The sequence below is a fragment of the Rousettus aegyptiacus genome, unplaced genomic scaffold, assembly GCF_014176215.1.
Source record: "Rousettus aegyptiacus isolate mRouAeg1 unplaced genomic scaffold, mRouAeg1.p scaffold_m13_p_13, whole genome shotgun sequence".
Lineage (NCBI taxonomy): Eukaryota > Metazoa > Chordata > Mammalia > Chiroptera > Pteropodidae > Rousettus > Rousettus aegyptiacus.
Genome location: NW_023416288.1, coordinates 36,131,577 through 36,150,465, shown reverse-complemented (window position 1 = coordinate 36,150,465; position 18,889 = coordinate 36,131,577). Strand labels below are relative to the sequence as shown.

At 42.1% G+C, this 18,889-nt stretch overlaps 1 protein-coding gene across 5 annotated transcripts in view; it reads right to left on the bottom strand.

Annotated features, from left to right (window-relative positions):
- Positions 1-18,889, bottom strand: part of CREB5 (cAMP responsive element binding protein 5) — a 379,991-nt gene that overhangs the window by 276,497 nt on the left and 84,605 nt on the right. For all 5 annotated transcript variants that reach the window (XM_036230426.1, XM_036230429.1, XM_036230424.1 and 2 more), the window contains one exon: positions 16,418-16,539. In XM_036230426.1, the coding sequence (XP_036086319.1) occupies positions 16,418-16,539 (122 nt within the window). The remainder of the gene's footprint in view (positions 1-16,417; positions 16,540-18,889) is intronic.

The window sequence follows — 18,889 nt, the reverse complement described above, 5'->3', positions numbered from 1 at the left end:
GAAGGCAAAGTGAGATGGTATTGGCGGGGCGCACAGTTTTATGAATAAGCAACTGAGGAATAGGCGAGTGTGTTCTAAAAATGTTAGAGTTTCATTTCTATTTGCCCCACAGGAGTTACTATTATATTGCTCCGAAGAAATCACCCTTAAGCATTTTTTTCTGACCTGGACGTTGGCCTAACCAACATCTGCCAAAGCCTCCTAAAAATAAACGGTGGGTATACTGCATCACCTGGGTTGTGAAAGGAAATGATGGGGAAGACTGAAGACTTGATTTATAGAAGAATCACCTGTAACAACAAAAAGAGTATCTCCCGCTGGGTATGGATCGAGACACAAAGCCCACCTCTGAGTTTTGACTAAAGCCTTTGGAAGGTTTTAGTCTCTCGGCCCATTGCAGTGATGAAAGGGACTTCTGAGTCACAACTACCAGCTAAAATTCTGGAAAAATCATGGGCATAGAATATTTGCTTAATTTCCCATCCCAGATTTGGTACTAAAGTCTCAGCAGCCTCTGACCCATGCGTATATGTATAGCGAAGGAGAGGGTAAGAGGAGTTATCGGGCACCACGGCATGTACATCACTGTGTTCCACACGGGAGGCTTCACTCATCTTCAGCATCACCCTAGGAGACAGGTGATGTTGATAAGAATTTTACAGATGAGATCAAGGCTCATGTGTTAGGTTACTTAACCAAGACCTACCACTGATACCTACCACTCTCCCACCACACACACACACACACACACACACACACACACACACACACACACATACACAATTAGGAAGTTAGGAAACCCTCAGCTTAGCCCTATTATATTATTATGGCACAAAATATTTGTCATATTTTAAGTGCTGGCATTATGAGTGACATCTTGTTGACTGACTATGATATTCCAATGATTGACATATATAAAACTTTGTTGAATGAATAGATACATTTCTAATTCAAAGCTTTCTTGCCTTCGATTCAATATTCCCTACACAGTATGACTATTAACTAATAACTATGTTATTAGGCATTTTTCATCCTTAGTCATTCTAGGTCCTTCATGAATTAGCAAATTTCTTTAAAAAGTAGATATTGAAACTCTTTAAGAGACACTTCTCCTCAGAGGTAGAAGGTTCTTGAGTTCTCTTTGCTTCAGATAAACTAGGTAATGTAATCTTGCTGTGTAAGGACATTTATTCATTCATTCGTGTTCATTCATTTGCCCATTCCAATAATTCTTTATGGAGCTTCCTCCACGTGTAAGCTAATGGTACTGGGAGTGACAGCAGTGGGTAGACAGAGCCCTGCAGTAACACGGCTCACAGTCCAGGAGGTGGGGGATACGACATTACCAGGACACAAGGTAAGCAGTTAGAAGTGCCATAAGAAGTGCTTGAAAAGCATTGTGGGAATTCGGGGGAGGCCAAGGTTGTGTCAGGTGAAGAGGAATCAGAGAAGGGTGCATGGGCATGGCATCTGACATAGGCTTTTACGAATAGTTAGATTTGGTCAAAGAGGAGGGAAAGGGGAAAACCTTCCATTTAGGGATAATTATATAGGCAAGCACAACGAGGTAGGGAAGCCACTGATAGGTTTAGAGAAGGAAAACTCATTCCATTTTCCTGAAGCATAAAAGACACAAGAGAAAAAAAAAACAATGCAAAAGAGAAAACTGGCAAGTTGGTTTCAGACCATGAAGAATATGCAGCTAAACAGAGTACACACAGCCACTGCTACTTCTACTGTACCCACAATCTCAGAGAAGCTTAGAACGCGTCAAGAAAAGCAAACTTTCGCCCATACCCCAAGAATAGCTGCTCCCTCACTAGAATGTAGCCCTGGAATCTGGCCTACCTAGCACAGCACCTCAGGAAAAGTTTGATCGATTGAACTGGGAGGACAAAACAGAAACATTTTCAGTGGTAGAAGATGGAGGGAAGGTACACAGCAAAATTTTCCTTTAAAATCCAGCACTTAAATATCTAACACCGACCACACCCTACATATCAGCAACTACTCGTTATGCTACTGCCAAAACTCCTGTGACACTGAGAAATAATGGGACCCCTGAATCTCAAGGTGATGCCCCAAGAGGCCTTCTCCTAGGTGTAGTCTCCTCAGAGGCAATCATTCAAGCAGGTATTACCCCATTAGAATCTAATGCAAGCTCCATATATATCTCCACTCAACAAACATTCATTTTACTCCAGGAAAGCAGTGGTCACTAGGACCAAGCATGGAAGGAAATGCTGAGAGGACGTTCCTCACAAAATGCTACAGATGAGAGGATGGTTCCATGCCTGGTTTAGAACTGGAATTATGCTTTTGGTTGAGTAGAGCCGTCATGGTGAACTGCATGCCTTTGGTGACATCGAAAAATGTCTTAGAGAGAGCAAGATGCCTTCTGTCTGAGGTTGCAGGGGTAGCCTTGCCGTTTGCGGCCACAGCTACAGAACATGGAAGAATCTGGAGCTGAGATTGGAGACCAACAGAAGCCCAGGGAAGAATTTTTAAAGAAAAGGAATAGTGGGTGCAGTCAAGATTTCTTCATGTATCTGTGGAGCTCAGATTGATGTTTTACAAAGCTTCCACTGAACATGTTTTTAAAAGTAAATTAGCATGTATATTAACGCATACATGTGCCATAAGGAAATAAAGATAGGAAAAGACGATCCGCAGTAGTGGGAAGCACATGAATTTTCCAGCAGACAGTCCTATGTACAAATACTGTACCTGTAACTTCCTAGCTGTGTGGCTTTCAGCAAATAATTTAAACTCTTAACCTTTAACTTATTAAGTTAACTGAGAGTAAAACATCTATCTCGTGGAATTGTCATGAAGATCAGGAAATAATATAAACAAAACTTCTAGCACCATGCCTGACAAATAGTAGGAACTCAATGGACGGCATTGAATTTTATTACTACTAGTTTATAATCTCGATTTCTAATAACTTGGTGTCATATTTCTCTACTACGTCTAAATTTGTATAAAACAGGCTTTTCACTTATCTCTATCTCTAAACTCTGTCTTCAGAGAATCATGGAAACTGTGAGTTGGAAAGAAACAGCAGTCATATAATCCAACCTGGATGTAATCCTAAAGGATAAATTAATATCCTTTTCTAAAACATCTTCCTGGCATGAAAGCTCTTTCTGTGCACCAAAAAAAAACTCCCTTATTTACATGGCCGGAAACACAGGACTCTGAAGAAGGAGCATCGTGGAAGCACTTTGAAGATCGTGGATGTCAGAAAGCTATACGAAGTCAACCATTCATACTTACGGGACATGGCTCTGTTGGAGTGGTATTTACTGCTTGATAAAAAGCCAGTAAGTCTTAAAGAGAGAAGTGAGATTCACAAATATATGACTTCTTTGTGGAAGGTAAAAGAAATCCAATCATTTAGTAAAAGCTATTGTGGTTTTAAAATCTATTCAATATAGCAATTGGTGCAGTAGAAGGGGTTATAAATAAACAATAAATCATGCAATTATTACTGTTTGAATTTTGGCAAGATAATAAAAAGAGCAGGGGAATAATCAGGAAATAATAGAAAAGATCTGTGAGGCACCCCTGCAATTAGTGATAAACAGAACTTGGCTCAGAGTTGGAACCCCAATATGGCTCTCATTAAAGCGCCTTGGGACCTGTTCCTGAGGCAGACCTCTGCTAGCTTGGGAGAGGTGAGGTAACCAAGATGTCAGTGCACACGCACACACGCATGTGCTCACATATCTGTACACACACACACACACACACACATACATACATACACCTCTATACTCAGATAATCTTTTACTATAGAATTATAACGGCCTGGGCTGAAGCGACAACCTTGTGCCCACTGAAAACCAACCCATGGCCTTCCAAAACTCCAACTGAGATGTTTCCATTCCTCAGCTTTTTGACTCTTCCCTCTGTCATACCATAAACACACACACACACACACACACACACACACACAGGCACTGTGCAATGGGTGCCTTCACTCATTTTTCCTTCCCTCTCTCCTTTCACGTTCTTTTATTAATGGTACCTCTAAAAGAGATAAATGCTCCCACACAAGTGATACCACTTAAACAGATAAAGAGTCCACACTGGAGAGACACAGAGAGCATGAGAGAAAACCCTGTCTTATTAGACTGGAAACAGACACACTATATTAATGCAAAAAATCAGCATATGGTTCTAATAGGCTTTCTTAAAATGATTTATCAGCTGTGATTAAGCCCTCAACCAGCATGTCTATCTTCATAAATAAAGCAAAAGTGCACCTTGCTCTCAAATGCATCTGCAGTATCTTATTACCCGGCCCCGCTCGGCGCACTCCATTTACAACGCGGCTCTGGGGAGTCAGGAATTTGTGTGCAGTCACAAAGTGTGTGCTCTAAAGAGACTGCCAAGATTTAGGACTCTTATCTCAGAGATAGTCTTACTAAAAATCCATTACAATGAAGGCTTATCCCTTCTCTCTGTGCTACGGAGCTCGGCATTACTGAAACACGAACAGGTAATTAAAAGGATGTGCCTGACTTTACAATGAGCCCAGTGACACAGAATCACCAAACAGCTGTTGGGAAAGGCATTCGTCACAAAGGGCAGGTTACCTCTGCCAGGGGGTGTAGAAGAGGAGGACCACTTTAATAATCAGACTCGGTCTCTTTCTTCTTTTCTATGGAGAGGGAAAACGGCTGCAAATATTAGTCATCTGTGTCCAGCCTACATTCTCCAGCTGGCTAATATGTCAAAGAGTCTCAGTGGCAAACTTGAAAGAAAGGGGCTCCACAGACACCCTAGGCAGGGAACGAGGAATGAGGAAGTAAGTGCCATGACTTCGAAATGAAGGAGGGGGAACTTGGTACGAATATGTGAGCATAGTAAGTCGTACGTGGACGTTTGAAAATCGCACTGAGTCAAACATTTCAAACGGGCCTGGCTCTGTTGGAGTGGTATTTACCGTCTGATAAAAAGCCAGTAAGTCCAGGAGGATGAGCTGAATGAATCACACAAAGCATTCAAGCAAAGTATTTTAGTGGCTGACTTCCTTTCAAGCCATTCCTAGGATATACACAAAGCTCCATTCATACTCCCTCTTCTGACTCCAGCCCACAGGCAAAGATCAGAGACATGAACCTCCCCTGCTCTGTATGAACTTCTCAGGCATTTCTCTACACTTCCACATCAATTTCACCAAAGCACTCAATACTCTTTTACGATAACAAACCACTGTTACTACATGATTTAGGCAGGTTTGCTGTGGCATGGTGAGGATTTCTCCAAAGGCAGCAGGCTGTAGCAAGGGCAAAACGCAAAATCTCAGAGTAGAAAAGAATGCTTGGACTACTCCATCAGTGCCGTTAACAGATTGTTTTTCCCGTACAACACACCGGCCCCTTGTAGTAGGAGTTCAGCGCCGGGAGCTGTGTAGTCTGTGACTGTTGCAGTCAATTAGAAGAATGGCACTAATGAGGTCAAAGCGGCTCGTCTTGCTCGCGATCACAGACTGCACCCCTCGCCCTGGCCAGCTGTCTGGCAATATGCGCCTCTGGTCACAATGCGGTCCGTGTGTGGGAGGGCGTGTGTGTTTGGATCCGTGCAAATCTATCACCACTAATGGTAAGTCAACTGTAAGTTCACACCCAGCCGGTGGGCAATTCAGTTGTGCCATCTTCACAGTCAGAGGGCAGTGGAAGGCTGTACGTGAACATCACGTGTCTGTCAAAACTGGTATTGAATTAGACATTGTAGGAAATTCTACAGAATGGTCAGAATAATGAGGAATTATTCACACAGCCCGGATCGTTGGCTTTGCCTCAAACATGTACTCATGGATGTGTGCGTTATTATGACACAAATAAAGAAACGAATCCGGCAGAGACCTGGAACAAGGTGCTGTTCCCCTCGGCCCGCTGTGCAGGGGCAAGGCACTTGCCAGCAGCGATGGTACCACTGTGTTACCTCTGAGGATGTGGACCTCTGTTTGGACCCCTTTTTGGACAATTCTTTTAGTCAACATCTGAACGAACGTCTGAGGTGAGATGCGGGAGTGATATGTGAACCCAACACCACCTACCTAGGAATTAGCTTTATTTTCTGCACTCCAGATTTCAATAAGTTTGAGCTATGTATGTTTATAACTCCAAGGTTGTTAAAAGGCCCAGTTAACTGGTGAGAAAATGAAGTCATGCCCGACTTTTAGTGAGGGGTGGAACAGAGTCCAGATTTCTTACCCTCGTCCCAGATCCAGACAGCACTTTGCATTACTTCTTCACAGCCCACTTCTGGGTTGCTGAGAATCAGACCGGAAGTGTTAGGAGGCCATGTTCAGGTGGACCAGAGGCACTGAGATATCACAGTGCGCATCACACTTTGACATGTCCTGCCGAAGAAAAGGCTGCCAGAACGCTGGGCCGCCTGATTCCCTTCCAGCCACTTGGGGACCAACCAAGTGGGGCTAGAAGGGTGGGGCTCACACTCACTCTACATTCTAGAGCTCAGTGAATTCCAGGCTCACCCTGGAAAGGATAGCAATGCCTGGGCCAAGCGTGCCAACAAATCCAGCAAGAGCCTCATGTTCATAAATCCTCTGGGAAACTTCCTAAGCTGTGTGCATAACAAATCATACCGAGAGAAGCCAGGAAGGGGCCAACTTCTTTGAGAGTGGCTGTTATTCAAAATGCCCAGCACTGCATCATCTGTAGTCAATCAACCCGACATCCACCCAAAACACGACTGCTTTTCTTCTTTGGGGATATGACTGCTTGCAGAGCCCAAATAAGCCCCCACCCAAACATAAAGCCACAGAAAAAGGCCGCGCCCAGCACCAGCTTAGGCAGGATTTGGTCAGCACTGTGATCAGCTTTCAAAGTTTTCATGTAACAGATGGTGTGCTCCGCACGTAAGTCAGATGCTGGGGACGCCTAAGGCTGCAGCCACTCTACATCCAAAATGCAGGGTTCACTTAGCGTCACTGAGAAGCCTGGGGAAGCCCCCACAGTGCCAGACGACGACGGGAAAGCTTGCAGGTGGGACTAAACCCTCCTCCTTCTAGGTCCAAAACTGTCCAATAAAACAGCTGCTCACATTCGCTTCTAGGTCGAATGTCAAAATATCATCCACACACACAGCAGTCTGATTTTGCCAACACTAGCAAGTTTTCTTAGAAAACAGGCGCTTAGAGGCGAAGCCGAGAGTACAGTTCTTTTGACATTCCATTTCTCTCTAGAGACGACCGGGAGAACTGGCCTCGTCACACAGAAGAGTCACAGGTTTGAACAGGCTGAAAAGAGCCTTTACTATCTCAGAAAACAGAGAACAACAAAGGAAAGCCCAGCAATGATCTGGAGAAGACTGCGGCCGACAGATAGCCCATCGTACCTGGGATGCGAGGACCATCCCAGCCAGATAATGAGCCAGCAGGGTGACATTGCACGGCTGACCTCGTCTCTTTCCATCCAGCTGGTAAGCCCCTCCGGGTCACCAGAATGGCGAGTTCCCAAAAGCGTAGGAATGCGGTACAAGTAATTGAGAGGGAAATATCTACCATTTCATAAACTTTCCTAGGCCTTCGGGCTCTGGTGGTAGTTGGATAAAGCACAAGGCAATTGTCCCTCTAGGGTTCTGATGCTAAAATCAGTAATTGCACCATGAGTCTGAGTTGACAGCCAATGTGCTGGAAATATGGACAGGAGGAATGTGAGGAATCCCAGTTCCTGGCCTCGGCCTTATCAATATGGAAATAACTTAACAACACACAAATGCCGAAGTAGGGTTCCCAGAGCAAATCACTCCCATACCTGCTCTTAACCCTACTTAATGTTCACCTGGATTTATGAGATGATGGCAGCAGAGGCTCTTGCAACTATTATGTTATTTTCCTTCTCCTTTCCTACAACATCAATTTTTTTCTCATATCACTGCGAGAGGCCCAGGTAAGTGATTCTTAGCTGCAGATGCTCACTACGTCGTCTACTATTTGGTCCAATTTTCCAAATGTGAGGGCTGTTTTCTGCCTAGAACGGAAGCTTCATCTTTTAGTCATTTTGTTTTAATCTGGCCCAGAAAACAGATCTGTTTCCCTGCTCGCCATTGGGAGCATTAACGCAGGGCCTCGCAGAGGACAGAACAGCTTCCTCCGCAGATGTGGAGGCCTCCTGCGCCCAGGTACACACCCGCCTCTCCGTGCCTGTCTGGCGTGTTGGGAGCCTGAATTACTCACAGCTGGACACCGATTCCTTCAGAGGAGAGCATCCTTTCACTGTTGCGATTCCATTGGGGTTAAGACCTTGAAATTCCAGCATGGCTTGCCCACAATGGCACAGGTAAGAAGTGATTTTAACAAGCCGAGAACCCAACCCAACCTAGAACAGAAAAACCACCCTGATGAGAAAGTCTCCTGCTGGGAAAAGCTGCCCTTGCCTCGGGCCTTAAAACTGAGCTTCAGAATTCTTGTAGTGAGGGTTCTCCCAGCCAAATAATGCAATCGAGCAAATTTTCAACTACAGTAAGGCCGCCTGATGGGAAGGCTGGCCAAACAGGAGGTCCTCATAGCCTGAGCCTGTGCTCACTTGTCGTGCCTGGGGAACTTAAGGGCTCCACTGTGTTTTTGGTTATTTGGGGGTTCTTTTCTTTGTCTTTTTTTAGGCCTCCCCTACCCCATCCCTGATTTGGTCCTTTTGAGTGCCTTCCAGGTATAGAATGTTGTAGAACTGAGACTGTTTAACAGTTTCCAAAACACTTCCTTTTATACCTGACATCCCACGCCAACCCCTCTACCTTATAACAATGATAATATCTGGAGGAACTTTTAACCACAAGTGACAAGCAAACAGCTTCAAAAAGAATTTTTTTGTACTTTTCACATTTCACTTCATTTTTATTTATTTATTTTTTAATGCATTCGATTTCACAATAATACTTAATGTTAAGTTTTTCTTTAAAGTTAGGCTATAGATCAAAAAACTTTCTTGGAATTTGCGGTCGTAACCTAGTAGAAAGTGATGGCGGTCTAGTCTAGACTTGAGGTGATAGAAATGGAAAATGCAGGGACGATATGACTGGGTCTTGTGAATGGGGCGAAGGAGGGAGGAAAGGCAAGGCTGAGGGAAGGCACAGAGGCAAGTGGGTGAAACATGCCTCTGACAGAACCAGAGGAGTCGGACCCGGCAGTGTTGATACTGAAAAGCTCCGAGTACAGTTTTGGGCAAGTCGAGTTAGGAGCCGCAGTGGTATGTTCAGATGGGAATGCCTGGTAACAACTGGAGGTCGGAGATGGATACGCGAGTTCAGGATGAGGGCTAGAAGTCTAGATAAAGGAATTGTCTGGGTGGAGTTGCTTGTTAAACGATGAGAATGTCTGAGTTTTCTGAGGAGAAGGTGTAAACAAAAGCCAGCTGAGAGTGGATACAGACAAGAGACAAGGAGACAGAGGTAGGACAGGCAGGGAGGCAAGGGAAAGCCAAACGTGGTCCTAGTGAGTGCCTGTCGACTCTCTTTAGGTCTCTCTTCATAGTTTATTCCTCTGCACTTAAAATGGGGACAACAGTATTGCCACAACCACCTATAACTATTCCCTGTTAACTAAAGGGACAACAATCAAATGATCATTAGTAGTATGTTCAAAATGTCATATGTGGACCCAATACATTTCATGAAGAGATAAGTACTTCGTCTTTACCATGCCAGTCACAACTGAGCGGGACATACTGGTGCAAGAAAATACGATTTTATTCGGCAATGTTTCTAACGCGAATAGAGAGTCCCCCCAAATCTCTGCCCTGTTTCCACTAGCAATCTTCATGTTATATTGTAAACAGGGTTAAATCCTCCCAATCTCTTCTTACTCCACAGCTTCAAGTGGAAGCATCAGTACCTTCTTGTGAGAATACCCATCATAGCCCAGAATGAATGCAAAACATTTCTAATGCAAACTTCAGTCTCTGAGAGTCTTGCGATGGGTTCTCAAAAAGATTTCAGGCACGGAGAACTCTACCTTGCCAGAACAAATGCCATATGATAGCAAATACAAATAAAAGCTATGACAAAAGCAAACTTAAAGGCTTAATACTCAACTCAGGGTGCAATGAAACCTGCCACTCACAGGCTAAGAGACATTCATCTGCCATTACTGCCACCACCACCAACCCCCTTTTAATCTGGATTGTAACGCTGCCTGAAGACAGAGCCATGAACTGCCAAACGATTCAGCATTAGAAATTAAATCCTCAGCCTCAAGCAGTAGGATAGGTTTTCTTTAGTGTGAAAATTAGGTTGGGAGGACTCCTCCATGAAGGTCCAAATTATCCAAATATAGAAATTCTCCAAGGGAGGAGATGAACAAATGCCCTGGACCCCTCTCAGTCAGTATTTCTCCAAGCCGTGGGCCTTCCCTCATCATCCATGTCAAATACACCTGACTCTGAGGGCACCCTAACTTTACACACACACACACACACACACACACACACACACACACACACACACACCCCTCTGTGCATTTATTTTATTTCTCACTCGATTTTAAAATTGAGGCAGAGCTTCCGATCACTTTGTGATTCATCAACATACATGGAAATGGGCACTAACTCTTACTAATCTGTTAAGACTGTATTTATGCATTAACCCACAATCTCAGAGAACTAAAATGCATGAAATAGCTTCCAGTTTATCCACTGGTGTAGTCATTCCTGAGTGGGATGCAAAGACGAAGTCAACTTCTCTTCCAGCATCAAATTCCACCTAATTTAAACCTAAAAGGAGAAAGCCGAAAGTGCTTGACTATATGTGTAGCATATAGAAATGGGAGGACCCAAAGAATCCTTATAAGGGTTAGGGTATCCAGTCATTGGCGCGGGGAAAGAAATAGGTTGTGTCTTATGACATTGTCCGTGGGCATTTCCTTTGCAATCCTGCTGATAAAAACAACAGCAACAACAACAAAACAAAAAGATCAAAAACAGTCTCATCTACTGGGATTTAGCAAACACGGTGACATTTTCAAAACCTGGATGAAACCAAGTTTATTTGATTATTTTATTATTTTTCAGAACCTTATTTTTTCTCCAGACTCCTGGGAGAAGAGGGAGATTGTTTAATGCAAATATCATAAAAGCAACATGTTAACATAACAGGAAACATGCAGCCATTGCGAGTTTGCTCAATTTGGTATCTTTTCTTTTCTATCAGTGCCACTCATACCTTCCCCAGAGAGCAGCCAGGCCAGCTAGTGGCTGATACAGCAAGACCGTAGGAAGGCAAAGCAAAGCAAAGCACCTCCCTCCCTGCACCCTCTCTCCCCAAATGACTGGTGGTGTCGGGTAACATGATTTCCAGGTACAGAATTTAATCAGATTGGGCTTTTCTGAGCGGACGCTGACCTGGCCATGCCCCGTTCCATGACTCCTGTTGAGCTGGGATCTGAGATCTTAAGATTGTAGCTTGTCCCTAGTTCCCGTGTGTTAAACAGTCAACACCCCCTGGGAATAGACTGCACTTTTCATCATTTGGGTAGGAATTCTAGAGCATGGAAATGTCCTAATTTGCTATTGCTGCATCAGCATAATGAGTCAGATTTAGGTCCTCTGGGAGAATAACAACACTTAGCACTTATACACGGCACTTTTCATCTTCAGGGGCCTTCACCACATTAGGCTGTAATGTTATATTTCTCTCAGCCAGACAAAGGAGTTAATTTTTAGTCCTTTCAACTCCTGTCCCTCTCTTACACATGCGCGCGCGCGCACACACACACACACACACACACACTTGCGCACAACTGCTATCGGATGATGATGACGCTCTCTTCGGCTTTCTAGATGTGCATTAGTTGATATTTTTTTAAAAAATCAAATGTAAAAGCTCAATTAACCTTCCACTGTCTTTTAAAAAATCTTTCCTTGTTGTTTCCCTCTAATACTAAACACAAAATCAGCATGCCAATTGCCACTAATTAGAGCCCATTCAGCACTATGGCTAGGGTTCCCATGCTCAACTTGATTCTTCACACCTCATAGTCTTCTGTGTCCTCTCTGGCCACTGAAGAGAGTTGAATACTCTGTCTTGGAGGATTCCGGAGGACTCTGCCAAGTTCGTGCTCAGACGTCTTCTCCACGTCACTTCTATTCATTCCTGACATGGGTGATTCCGTCGAGGGTCACATATTTAAACACCACCTTTCTGCCAATGACTCCCAAACTGATATCTCTGACAGGTCTCCACCTCCAGAATTACAGACATAGATATCCATCTGCTGATTGATTCAGTATCTCCATTTAACAAGTCTAAACACAATCTCCTCGATTTTCCCCTTAAACCTGCTCTTCCCATAGATAACTCCATTCTTCTAGTTGCTTTGGCCAAAAATCTGACTTCATCCTTGATTCCACTCTTTCTACTACTCCCAGATCTAATCTATCAGCCAATTCTATAGACTCCATCTTCAGAATATATCCAGAATCTAATCACCTCCTTCATCTCCACCTTTACCAATGTGCCACCATCTTTATTCCAGATCCTTCCAATACCCATCTAACTAGTCTGTCTCTACCAATGTCTTCCAACTCTTTACTTTCAACTCAGCAACAAATGTGATATTTTTAACACATAAGTCAGATCTTATGACTTCTCTGCTCAAAACTGTCCTCTGGTTCCCCATCATGCTTAGAGTACAAGCCTAAGTCTTCAGGCCTTCTTGGGTCTGCTCTCCCGCACCAACTCTTTAGCATTACTACATACTCGCCCTCCTGTCAAACTGTCCTCTTTGCAGTTCTGCCAACCCGCTGACCATCCTCTAGCCTCTGGGCTTTGTATGTATTTCTCTCTCCCCTTGGAACGCTCTTCTCTCATACCTGGTCCAGGCCTCTCCTCCTGCAGTCCTCTGCTGCATGTCCACTTAACAGCCACTTACCACCCCCACTTGCTACCCCCAGCTCTACCTGTGCCCCTTCCCTGCTATATTTTTCTCCACAGTGCTTAGCACCTTATAACACATCATACATTTTATTTTAACTTCTTGTTTGTCTTGACCACTGGAGTTAAGTTACATGAAGGCAGGGTTGCTTTATTTTCTTTTTCCTACCAGCTTCAATTAGTAGTATAGTCACCAATGCCTTGGACAGTGCATGGTAGGCACTCAAAAATATTTTTTGAATGAATAAATAATAAACAAAAGTTTCTCATCTGTTTAAGGATATGAACTACCCTGACTTCTAAGCCATGGGCAAGCTTAAATTTGTGATGCCTGCTTATGATGCATGCTTTTCCGAGAGAAAAAGAAATCTCTTATTAAAGAGTTTTGAGGCTATGAGCTCACACTAACATGGAAAACTGAAGCAACTATGCAATGTGTCGTCTGCTATTTATGATATGGCTGTAGATATTGCAGCTTCATCCAATGTCCAGAACCTGCCTCTAGCCTGTTCTCATTCTATGCACACATTAGGATGCTTCTGGAAATGATGTCAGGATTAGAGACAGTCTATGGAACACAATTTTTCCCAATAAACAGCTACATGTGCTAAGAAAGAATAAATTGTCTATTTACTCATGAATAGAATTTTCTAGACCCAACTATAGCTTGAAATTTAAAGATGGATGAAAGAACCAGCCCAATCTTCCCAATACTTTTGTATAACGTACTTAGAAAGTTCTAGCAAGAACTTTTAGTAAACTAATTCTCCAGTTATATTACTCCATCTTCCACTTTACTAAACCTTGCTGAGGAAACTTTATTTAAAAAAACAAAGAGGGAAAATATCAGAAGAGAGTTGGAGACACAGAATTAAAAAGGAAATAATTATCTGAATGCGGAGCAAAAGGGAAGCAGGAGACAATAGCACTCAATAATAACAAGGTATACATTGAATAAAGAACTATAGTCTTACTTTTTAAGTAAAAAACAAATAAATGAAGAAGGAGCTGAGGTTGGCAGTGTGCCAGGGACGTTGGTAGCAGATTGGAGAACAGCTCCTACTCATTTTCCCACCCTGTGTCTTCCAAAGAAATACTAGAGCAGAAGCCACTGACACAGCCCATTTGGCTGCTGGATGAGTTGCCATGCATTGAGACTCAAGAAGATGCCTTCTTGCGGAGCCACGGGCACCCAAGGCTGGATTTGGCTCATCTGGTTTGAACCAGGCAAGGGAAGAGGCTACCTTAACAGCCTCAGTGCTATACAGCTCTCGTGTATGCAAGTGAAGCTGGGGCACGAGACGGTGGTCTGTTGAGGGGCCTGCCCAAACCTCGGGAGGCACTGGCGCAGAATCCCCACCGCCACGTACCCATCAAGAAATCATCACATGGCTAAGAGCAACATTTCAAAGAGAGAAAATACTTCTTTTTTTCTACAACTACAATCATCTTCTTTTTCAACTTTGCTTGCCTATCTTCATTTTTAAAGCTTAATAATTTAATACTCTTCCTCAACTCACAAGGAATCAAAAGCAACTTACAAAAACTACCTAGCATGAACATGTTTCTTAAATTAAAAAATCAGGACCAGATTAAATATAAAATGGAACTGGAAGTCTAGTCTTGGGGGAGAAGTATAATACCCTTATCACAGTGTTCTAAAAAGTTCTCAAAGTTAAGCAATAAATTTGACTTCATGTTAACCGAGCAGTCAAAAAAAAGAGAAACAGAACCAGTTACATGATTCTCGTATCCATGAGGAGAAAATATTTCGGTTCCTCAGGGGAAGCCAACTATTTCCTGGAATTCAGATCGGCAAGAATTTCCTCCCGGGGGACATAATATAGGAGATCGTGAGCACTACATAATGGAGACCGCCTAAAATGACACCCCTGTCATGGGCTTCCAAAAGCTGTCCTGGGTAAATGTCTTTAGGAAAATCAAAGGCACACACGTCAGTTAGAACCATTCTATCAGAAATATGAACCAAGTAAACACCTTTCACGTAGTTCAGTCTAACCTAAGAAGTCCACCTTGACTATTTCAAGGAATGAATGAATTTAGTCCCTTAGTCATATGCCATACCTACTAAGAAAGCTAAATTTATTACTCAACCAAAGGAAATTTATTAGTCTTTTGGTTTTTGGTTCTTCTTCTCCCTTGCTATTTTCACGGGGTTTTTGAAAATCTATTTCTATTGCCATGAAATATAGAATGTACCCTTTTTATTTTTGAGTTAATTTTTTAACTGCTCAAAGTAGTATCTGACAAGTGTTAAATAAATATTTGATTAAAAAAGAAGAAAAAAGGTCCTTCATATTACTGAGGTGGTGGGTATGAGAACATCAAATATGAATGACATATTGAATTTATTATAAATAAATAAAATGAGTTGATGAAGATTTTATATCCCTCTTGTAACCTTCATCTATTTTCATGATTTTTCCTAAAGCATTACAGACTGACTATAAGCCCTTGACTATTTTAATGTGAGAAAGTGACATGAAAAATCTGGCAGAGGAGGATTATTAAAATTTCACGTAGAGGAGGATTCAAAGGTTTTGAAACACTTAGAAAAATATCAGAGCCTTTTAAAATTTTTCTCCAGATGGAACAGCTGGAACTTCAGAATCCATTACAACCTCACTGGTCCTTCGTCTCAACCAACTTTCACATTTAAAGACTCTGTTCATGGAATGTGTCTAATTTGTTGTTTAGTACAGTTTGGGCATTCAATAATGCTCTATAAACAAAAAAAAAACAATGAAAAAATACTAAAAGGCTTCATTATCACATTTACTTATGACTTCATTTCCTTTCCTTAATCTTGTAAAATGATTTGAAAATGCCAGCACAACATTACAATAAAACTGAATGTATTCTGGAGGGATTCATAAAGTGGATTTTCTACATTTGTAAGAACAAATAATCTATAGTTATAGTTAACCTATTTGTCTCAACAGCAACAGATGTTCAATAATGTGAGTAGGAAGTAATCGTCAACCTGATAGACATCTACTGGGAAGATTGTGGAAATGAGAGTTACAACCTGGGCCAAAATTGAAGAAATCCCCTCTTCTACTGCTATGATTTTTCACTGGTTGTATCTTTGACTCTTGTCTTCTGCACTCACCACCATCTAAGGCTATTAAATATTTAACAAAGCGAAACAACTAGTTTTGAACAGAAAATGTTTGTGAGTTTATGTGAATCAGCTTCAAGAATCAGGTAATGTTTTTTGTTTGGTTGGTTTTTTTGTTTGTTTGTTTGTTTTGCTTGAATTTTACATTTCAGATATCAGCTTTTCCCATGATTTTTCTAGTTTTGGATTCTACCACAGTCAGGGATTCATCAACTTTTTAAAGCATTAGACAAACACCTGCAAATGGCTAAAATACTGTTGAAGGGCCAGGTCACGTCGGCACAACCTGCAGTGCCACTAGCTCTCCAGGAAGAAGTTTCCAGCAGGTGTCAGAAGAGGTACAGGTCTAGGCGTCCATTGAAGCAAACCTACCCGCTTGCTGCTCTCCTCCTCCTGGGCCTTCCGGAACTCGTGCTCCAGGGAGCAGTCCAGCTCGCTGAAGAGCCCCACTTCCTCGCAGTTCTTCAGGAACCTTGTTGGGGTCGGAGTCTGATCTGAAAATAGAGACCAGGTGATCATGCATGAGTTCTAAGATGCCAATTGGACATCCACAATCTTCTAGCCCCAGAATGTGGAAGAAAATAAAACCATACATCCCAAAGGAGGAATACAGTGTGTAGTAGGCAGGTGAGTGCTTTTTTCCAAACCTCCCTCTGGATGACTTCAAGAGACCCTGCCCTTGACTTTTGGGGTCCATATCACTTGAATAACATTGCAATGTGTAGAAAGACTTTCATCCTAACTGGAAAAGAACGATTTGGCTAAAATCGGGCCAAATAATCTGCTGAGCCCATGGTAAGCCTGATTTCAAGAGGCTTGGAGCAAAAAAAGATTTCATAAATTTTTATATCATACAAAGAGAAACAAACAAGTATATTAATTCTTTTTTGTTAGCAGAGAAAGAACATTCAGCAATTCTATCTCTCATTTTGAGAGTCATAGTTTCCAGGTCAAACACTTTCAGCTTCTACCCATTAAAAACATAATTATTAATTTTAGTTTCTTTTTCTATAGCTAACAGAGTGTTCTGAAGATACTCTTTAAAGGGAATAGAATTTCTTTCATATTTTGACTGTCTAGAGAGCTTACTACTGAGAAAGCCAGAGGGTCTGAAGCCACTATTTACAGCTTAATATTTAGGCAGTTACAAAATATTTTCCCACACGTTCCCTAGAATCTAGATCTCACAAGATGCTATGAGGTAAATAGGGAGAATCACACCTTTGTAATCATTTAGGACAGTCATCTTCCTTAGTAAAGGTGTACCTGAGTTCATACAAATAAAACTTTATAAACTGCCCTTTCTCAGAAACAGAAGATATAAGAACCAGAAAGAACCATGGAGGGAAGGCTGGCCATGCCAATTCTTTTGCAAATGAGGAAAACTGAAGCCTTGATTGATGAAGGGTCTTGTTCAAGGTCTCCCAGGTACAGGTGGCAACACCAGGATTATAACCAAGGCCTCAGTGCTATTTTCACTATGTGCCTATATAACTCCCTCCCAAGCCTATGGCAGCTCCTACTAGGTTGAATACAGCACTTGTCCGGCTCGACCTACACTCAGTCTCCAAACCTCTCTCTGCAGTTTTCTAAGACACCACCAGCAGCCAACTGAAGAGTGCCCTTAAGTTGAAACATATTTTCCATTTCTGCACCCGTTTTACAAATTCCTATATGACAAGCAACTAGAATCATATTTACTTTTCTAAACCAAAGAGAGGACACTGAATCCCAGTAAGTTATCCATTGAGATTCAAAGACATAGCCTACTATTCATGAAGCTGAGAATAGCTTGATATGCCAATTAATCAGTGCTGCCGAGGTGATGTCTCTCGATTCCCTATGGGCAAGGGGCTTTCCCATCTGTTAAGTAACCAAACAGTTGACCTGGATTCCAGTGCCAAAAATCCCCCACTGCATTCTCCCTCATTCTTAGCCCCGTCTCCAAGATGCTGAGCTCTCTTTGCAGTGCATAGAGAGCCTACCGCAGGAGGTCATAAATTGGGTATTACAGATAAAAGATACGCAAAGGATTGGGTCTAATGGAAAACGGGTTTATCAGCACATTAATTAATTTATTAAAATGAAAACATATACACCTATGTATCTAATATATACATATAACGATCATGTGCTGTGTACTAATAAAATATAAAATTAGCATTTATGAACCATTTTGCAGTTTACAGACATTTCATCCATAATGTCTAGAATCTAAATCTCACAAGATCCTACAAAGTAAGGTGCATATTATTTTAGAAATGGAGACAAAAGTTAAAGGCCTTGCCCAAAGTCACACAATTTGTAACCATCTTATCATTACTAACTCTTCTCTCAATTACAGACATAATCTTTTCTCAGTCTAAATCCTGTGCTTTGCCCAGATTTTCCTCCCAGCTCCAAAGGACTCATTGTACGTGTAAAAGACAATGTTGACAACCCAGAAACCCAGATTTAAAGTCACATGATTGGGGGAAATCACCTACACTCTCTAAACCTCATATTCCGCATCTTTCAAGTGAAGTCTCAAAGTTACATGATTCTGTGCATCCTAACATCACCTCTATAACAGGTTTGCTTCAATAGACGCTCAGTAGGTCAAAAAAAAAAAATGACCATTTAAAGAACAGCTAAATGGGGGACATCACTAATAGCTGTTTAGACACTAGAAATTAGGCCAGAGGTAAGGGACTAGATATACGAAGAAGTTTTCTGAACAGAAGGTGTAAACAAGACCTGAGAGTGCAAAACAAAAAGGCTATGTATGTGTGTGTGCATTTGTGCGTGCGTGTGCACGTGCGTATATATATATTCTTCCATTTATTTGATACTTATTCCATGCCA